Source organism: Oncorhynchus tshawytscha, unplaced genomic scaffold, assembly GCF_018296145.1.
Source record: "Oncorhynchus tshawytscha isolate Ot180627B unplaced genomic scaffold, Otsh_v2.0 Un_contig_5929_pilon_pilon, whole genome shotgun sequence".
Lineage (NCBI taxonomy): Eukaryota > Metazoa > Chordata > Actinopteri > Salmoniformes > Salmonidae > Oncorhynchus > Oncorhynchus tshawytscha.
The window spans coordinates 86960-95000 of NW_024609443.1; the positions used below are offsets into that span (position 1 = coordinate 86960).

General features: G+C 44.1%; 1 protein-coding gene across 2 annotated transcripts in view; it reads left to right on the plus strand.

Annotated features, from left to right (window-relative positions):
- The first annotated feature begins 5118 nt into the window (after window positions 1-5118).
- Window positions 5119-8041, plus strand: part of LOC112240193 (calcium/calmodulin-dependent protein kinase type II delta 2 chain-like) — an 81008-nt gene continuing 78085 nt past the window's right edge. The window contains exon 1 of one of the 2 annotated variants that reach the window (XM_042315341.1): window positions 5119-5674. In XM_042315341.1, the coding sequence (XP_042171275.1) occupies window positions 5613-5674 (62 nt within the window). In that variant the 5' untranslated portion in view covers window positions 5119-5612. The remainder of the gene's footprint in view (window positions 5675-8041) is intronic. The other variant, XM_042315340.1, reaches the window with a different exon arrangement.

The window sequence follows — 8041 nt, forward strand, 5'->3', positions numbered from 1 at the left end:
TTCTAATGGTAGAATGGATAGTAACAGTGTTGGGGTATCATTCTAATGGACAGTAACAGTGTTGGGGTACCAACCCAATTGTAGAATGGATAGTAACAGTCTTGGGGTACCAACCTAATGGTAGAATGGATAGTAACAGTGTTGGGGTACCGACCTAATGGTAGAATGGATAGTAACAGTGTTGGGGTATCATTCTAATGGTAGAATGGATAGTAACAGTGTTGGGGTATCATTCTAATGGTAGAATGGGTAGTAACAGTGTTGGGGTAGCAACCTAATGGATAGTAACAGTGTTGGGGTATCATTCTAATGGTAGAATGGATAGTAACAGTGTTGGGGTACCAACCTAATGGATAGTAACAGTGTTGGGGTACCAACCTAATGGATAGTAACAGTGTTGGGGTACCAACTGGTGATGTGTGGGTCTCATCTGCAGTCCCCACGGTTAAATCTGTGTGTTTAGGGTCATGAAATACTGTGTGGATGAAGGGCGGGTGTCTGGTAGGCGGGTTGAATGAAGTGAAAACAATACCTTAAAGACAAATCCATAAATGTATCATTCTAGTACAATTTACATTGAGGTTTTTCTTTCATTGTTTTAAGCTATCTGCCATTAGTAAGTCAGTCTGAGATATAGTGCCTAACTGTACCTAACTGTATGTGCACCAGATGCTTTTGAGAATGGTAAAAAATATAATATGTTCAGATGGGGTTGAATAAATAAAACAATCCTGTACCTTTAAAAAAAAAAACGATGCCTCCTTCTCTGCCCACAGTTCATGCTCTGGTGGGGGGGCCTTTTCACTTCATCACATATAGTTGGGTGGTTGGGTTAATAGCAGTAGAGGACTACCATGGCCAACCAATAGAGGACCACCATGCCCAACCAATAGAGGACCACAATGGCCAACCAATAGAGGACCACCATGGCCAACCAATAGAGGACCACCATGGCCAACCAATAGAGGACCACCATGGCCAACCAATAGAGGACCACCATGGCCAACCAATAGAGGACCACCATGCCCAACCAATAGAGGACCCCCATGGCCAACCAATAGAGGTCCACTGTGGCCAACCAATAGAGGACCACCATGGCCAACCAATAGAGCATTACCATGGCCAACTAATATGGGACAACCTTGGCCAACCAATAGAGGACTACCATGGCCCACCAATAGGGGACCACCGTGGCCAACCTATAGAGGACCACCATGGCCAACCAATAGAGGACCACCATGGCCAACCAATAGAGGACCACCATGGCTAACCAATAGAGGACCACCATAGACAACCAATAGGGGACCACCATAGCCAACCAATAGAGGACTACCATGGCCAACCAATAGAGGACCACCATGGCCAACCAATAGAGGACCACTGTGGCCAACCAATAGGGGACCACCATGGCCAACCAATAGGGGACCACCATGGCCAACCAATAGAGGACCACCATAGCCAACCAATAGAGGACCACCATGGCCAACCAATAGAGCACTACCATGGCCAACTAATATGGGACCACCTTGGCCAACCAATAGAGGACTACCATGGCCCACCAATAGGGGACCACCGTGGCCAACCTATAGAGGACCACCATGGCCAACCAATAGAGGACCACCATGGCCAACCAATAGAGGACCACCATGGCCAACCAATAGAGGACCACCATGGCCAACCAATAGGGGACCACCATAGCCAACCAATAGAGGACTACCATGGCCAACCAATAGAGGACCACCATGGCCAACCAATAGAGGACCACTGTGGCCAACCAATAGGGGACCACCATGGCCAACCAATAGGGGACCACCATGGCCAACCAATAGAGGACCACCATGGCCAACCAATAGGGGACCACCATGGCCAACCAATAGAGGACCACCATGGCCAACCAATAGGGGACCACCATGGCCAACCAATAGAGGACCACCATGGCCAACCAATAGGGGACCATCATGGAAACAAGTCATTCACTTTGACTATTTATCCTCTGCCATTATGGGATACATCTGTTGCTTGGTGAAACATTTGGATGTATATTAAATAGTCAAATAAAATAAAATCCAACTATAGTGATCAGATTGATTTCCATTCAAAATCCTATCTTTTCTTACCCTTACCTTAACCTCAACCCATTTTAATTAACATTTTTAAATGAACCTTTATGTAACTGGGCAAGTCAGTTAAGAACACATTCTTATTTACAATGACGGCCTAGTGGGTTAACTGGTCTAGGAACAGTGGGTTAACTGGTCTAGGAACAGTGGGTTAACTGGTCTAGGAACAGTGGGTTAACTGGTCTAGGAACATTGGGTTAACTGGTCTAGGAACAGTGGGTTAACTGGTCTAGTGGGTTAACTGGTCTATGAACAGTGGGTTAACTGGTCTAGTGGGTTAACTGGGCTAGGAACAGTGGGTTAACTGGTCTAGGAACAGTGGGTTAACTGGTCTAGTGGGTTAACTGGTCTAGGAACAGTGGGTTAACTGGTCTAGGAACAGTGGGTTAACTGGTGTAGGAACAGTGGGTTAACTGGTCTAGGAACAGTGGGGTTAACTGGTCTAGGAACAGTGGAACAGTGGGTTAACTGGTCTAGGAACAGTGGAACAGTGGGTTAACTGGTCTAGGAACAGTGGGTTAACTGGTCTAGGAACAGTGGGTTTAACTGGTCTAGGAACAGTGGGTTAACAGGTCTAGGAACAGTGGGTTAACTGGTCTAGGAACAGTGGGTTAACTGGTCTAGGAGCAGTGGGTTAACTGGTCTAGGAACAGTGGGTTAACTGGTCTAGGAACAGTGGGTTAACTGGTCTAGGAACAGTGGAACAGGGGGTTAACTGGTCTAGGAACAGTGGGTTAACTGGTCTAGGAACAGTGGGTTAACTGTTCTAGGAAAAGTGGGTTAACTGGTCTAGGAACAGTGGGTTAACTGGTCTAGGAACAGTGGGTTAACTGGTCTGGTTAACTCAAGGAACAGTGGGTTAACTGGTCTAGGAACAGTGGGTTAACTGGTCTAGGAACAGTGGGTTAACTGGTCTAGGAACAGTGGGTTAACTGGTCTAGGAACATTGGGTTAACTGGTCTAGGAACAGTGGGTTAACTGGTCTAGTGGGTTAACTGGTCTATGAACAGTGGGTTAACTGGTCTAGTGGGTTAACTGGTCTAGGAACAGTGGGTTAACTGGTCTAGGAACAGTGGGTTAACTGGTCTAGTGGGTTAACTGGTCTAGGAACAGTGGGTTAACTGGTCTAGGAACAGTGGGTTAACTGGTGTAGGAACAGTGGGATAACTGGTCTAGGAACAGTGGGGTTAACTGGTCTAGGAACAGTGGAACAGTGGGTTAACTGGTCTAGGAACAGTGGAACAGTGGGTTAACTGGTCTAGGAACAGTGGGTTAACTGGTCTAGGAACAGTGGGTTTAACTGGTCTAGGAACAGTGGGTTAACAGGTCTAGGAACAGTGGGTTAACTGGTCTAGGAACAGTGGGTTAACTGGTCTAGGAGCAGTGGGTTAACTGGTCTAGGGACAGTGGGTTAACTGGTCTAGGAACAGTGGGTTAACTGGTCTAGGAACAGTGGAACAGGGGGTTAACTGGTCTAGGAACAGTGGAACAGTGGTTTAACTGGTCTAGGAACAGTGGAACAGTGGGTTAACTGGTCTAGGAACAGTGGGTTAACTGGTCTAGGAACAGTGGGTTAACTGGTCTAGGAACAGTGGATTAACTGGTGTAGGAACAGTGGGTTAACTGGTCTAGGAACAGTGGGGTTAACTGGTCTAGGAACAGTGGAACAGTGGGTTAACTGGTCTAGGAACAGTGGAACAGTGGGTTAACTGGTCTAGGAACAGTGGGTTAACTGGTCTAGGAACAGTGGGTTTAACTGGTCTAGGAACAGTGGGTTAACAGGTCTAGGAACAGTGGGTTAACTGGTCTAGGAACAGTGGGTTAACTGGTCTAGGAGCAGTGGGTTAACTGGTCTAGGGACAGTGGGTTAACTGGTCTAGGAACAGTGGGTTAACTGGTCTAGGAACAGTGGAACAGGGGGTTAACTGGTCTAGGAACAGTGGAACAGTGGTTTAACTGGTCTAGGAACAGTGGAACAGTGGGTTAACTGGTCTAGGAACAGTGGGTTAACTGGTCTAGGAACAGTGGGTTAACTGGTCTAGGGACAGTGGGTTAACTGGTCTAGTGGGTTAACTGGTCTAGGAACAGTGGGTTAACTGGTCTAGGAACAGTGGGTTAACTGGTCTAGGAACAGTGGGGTTAACTGGTCTAGGAATAGTGGGTTAACTGGTCTAGGAACAGTGGGTTAACTGCTTTTTTAAGGGGCAGAACAACAGATTTGAACCATTTACCCATAACCCTAATTGTGAACTTAACTCTGAACCTAACCTCTTACCCTAAACTTAACTCTGAACCTAACCCCTTACCCTAAACTTCACTCTAAACCTAACCCTTTTGTTTAAAACAGCATTTGTCCTCATGGGGAACACATTTCCTTGTTGGGACATTAAGATCCCCACAAGAATAGAAGAACCATTAAACACACAAATAACAGTTTATTTATGATGTATTGTATTTATTTCAAATTTATTTAACTCGGCAAGCCAGTTAAGAACAAATTCTTATGTACAACGACGGCCTAAGAACAGTGGGTTAACTGCCTTGTTTAGAACGACAGATTTGTACCTTGTCTGTTCCAGGGATCCGCTCTAGCAACTTTTGAGTTACTAGTCAAACGTTCTAACCACTAGGCTACCTGCCACACCAATCAGATATGATCATAGATGAATAATAACAGTTTATTCATGATGTATTATGTTTTTAATATAATAATGTATTATCACTATCGTCACCATTATTATTATTATTGAAGGCGATAGTATTTTAATAAGTATAAGGATGACGTGGGTAGAGGGGCTGATCGCAGAGCCTGTGGGAGGGGTTGTCAATATACCACAGCCACAAAGTCAAGATTGGCTTAACGTCAGGGGTTAGGCAAAGTGTTAGCAGTGTGGTTTTGGTTAGGGTTGAGGTTAGGGTTAGGTTATGGAATCAAATTTTAAGAAGATAAATTGTAGATATATACGGATTTAGCCATAATTATGACTTTGTGGCTGTGGTAACTAGTGACGACCACACGCGCACACCTCAGTGGCAAAACGAGGGGACGCGCTATAGACGGACAGACAGCTAGAAATGCAGACAAAATGCAGCGTCTCCGCTCTGTGAGCTGCATACACCAGATCCACTGCCCTAAATCCTCCCAATAACGCTGTTGTCGTTGCAAAAAAAAAAAAAAGAAGGGATTTAGGTTTAACAATCGTCCTTCGCGGCAGACAGCGTTTGGTGACGACTGGACTAGTGGTGCGTCTTCCGTTCTGTCGCTGCGGCAGAGCGTTCTTCTTCTCTTCAGTCGAGCCAGGGCTGTTGTACAGAAGCCATCGCTGTATGATTCGCCTTGTTCTGCGCTGTTTTTTCGGCTTTCTATCTATTCGTTCGTGCGGTAAAGCGCTGGTGGTGAAGTCAACGACAAAACGCTAGTGTGGATCTAGTGGGCGCATTACATCCATCTCTATCGCGTCTACGGTCTGCTACACTGCTGTCGCTTTCAGCATGGCGCTAACGATTTGCACGAGATTCACCGATGAATTCCAGCTTTTCGAGGAGCTGGGGAAGTAAGCGTGCATGTTTGGATTGTCTCGTGCATGTTTGGATTGTCTCTTGTATGTTTGGATTGTCTCGTGCATGTTTGGATTGTTATTGATGTTATTTGTTATCCGGTAGCAATGTCCTTCTTGTTATCATGTAATAGCCAGGTTATGCTGCTGCTCCTACCTTCGTTTAGGACGTGGATAGGGCACTGTGTGTGAGTGTGTGTGCGCGCGTGTGCACGCGACCTTCGGTTCATATGTGAATAGGCTACATAGACCGACAAAATTATATTTTCATAGCTCTATGGATGCCATACGGGATTGGATCAAAATGGCAAGCCTTCCTATAGCCTATCATAGTTGACCTGGCCTTTCCAAGCCTTCCTATGGCCTATCATAGTTGACCTGGCCTTTTCAAGCCTTCCTATAGCCTATCACAGTTGACCTGGCCTTGTCACACATTCCTATAGCCTATCATAGTTGACCTGGCCTTGTCAACCATTCCTATAGCCTATCATAGTTGACCTGGCCTTGTCAACCATTCCTATAGCCTATCATAGTTGACCTGGCCTTGTCAACCATTCCTATAGCCTATCATAGTTGACCTGGCCTTTCATTCCTATAGCCTATCATAGTTGATCTGGCCTAGTCCATTCTCTTATATAGTCCATCTCATATATAGTCCATCTCTTATATAGTGACCTGGCCTTGTACCAGTCCATCCTTATATAGTCCATCTCTTATATAGTCCATCTCTATATTATCTATAGTCCATCTCCTATAGTCCATCTCTTATGGTGGTCCATCTCTTATATAGTCCATCTCTTATATAGTCCATCTCTTATATAGTCCATCTCTTATATAGTCCATCTCTTATATAGTCCATCTCTTATATAGTCCATCTCTTATATAGTCCATCTCTTATATAGTCCATCTCTTATATAGTCCATCTCTTATATAGTCCATCTCTTATATAGTCCATCTCTTATATATCTATTATATAGTCCATCTCTTATATAGTCCATCTCTTATATAGTCCATCTCTTATCTCTTATATAGGCCATCTCTTATATAGTCCATCTCTTATACCGTCCATCTATTATATAGTCCATCTCCTATGGTGGTCTATCTCTTATATAGCCCATCTCTTATGGGGGCACATCTCTTATATAGTCTGTCTCTTATGGTGGTCCATCTCTTATGGTGGTCCATCTCTTCTATATAGTCCATCTCTTATACAGTCCATCTCTTATATAGTCCATCTCTTATGGGGGCACATCTCTTATATAGTCTGTCTCTTATGGTGGTCCATCTCTTATACAGTCCATCTCTTATGGTTTTCCATCTCTGATATAGTCCATCTCTTATATAGTCCATATCTGATATAATCCATCTCTTATATAGTCCGTCTCTTATGGTGGTCCATCTCTTATGGTGTCCATCTCTTATATAGTCCATCTCTTATGGTGTCCATCTCTTATACAGTCCATCTCTTATGGTTTTCCATCTCTGATATTGTCCATCTCTTATGGTTTTCCAACTCTGATATAGTCCATCTCTTATGGTTTTCCATCTCTTATATAGTCCATCTCTTATGGTGCTCCATCTCTTATATAGTCCATCTCTTATGGTGCTCCATCTCTTATACAGTCCATCTCTTATGGTTTTCCATCTCTATATAGTCCATCTCTGATATAGTCCACTCTTATACAGTCCATCTCTTATACAGTCCATCTCCATCTCTGATATTGTCCATCTCTTATGGTTTTCCAACTCTGATATAGTCCATCTCTTATGGTTTTCCATCTCTTATATAGTCCATCTCTTATGGTGCTCCATCTCTTATATAGTCCATCTCTTATGGTGCTCCATCTCTTATATAGTCCATCTCTTATGGTGCTCCATCTCTTATATAGTCCATCTCTTATATAGTCCATCTCTTATGGTGCTCCCTCTCTTATATAGTCCATCTCTTATATAGTCCATCTCTTATGGTGGTCCATCTCTTATGTGGGTCCATCTCTTATGGTGGTCCATATCTTATATAGTCCGTCTCTTATGGTGCTCCATCTCTTATGGTGGACCATCTCTTATGGTGGTCCATCTCTTATATAGTCCATCTCTTATGGTGGTCCATTTCTTATGGTGGTCCATCTCTTATATAGTCCATCTCCTGTGGTGCTCCATCTCTTATGGTGGTCCATCTCTTATAAAGTCCATATCTTATGGTGCTCCATCTCTTATATAGTCCATCTCTTATGGTGGTCCATCTCTTATGGTGGTCCATCACTTATGGTGGTCCATCTCTTATATAGTCCATCTCTTATGGTGGTCCATCTCTTATATAGTCCATCTCTTATATAGTCCATCTCTTATGGTGCTCCATCTCTT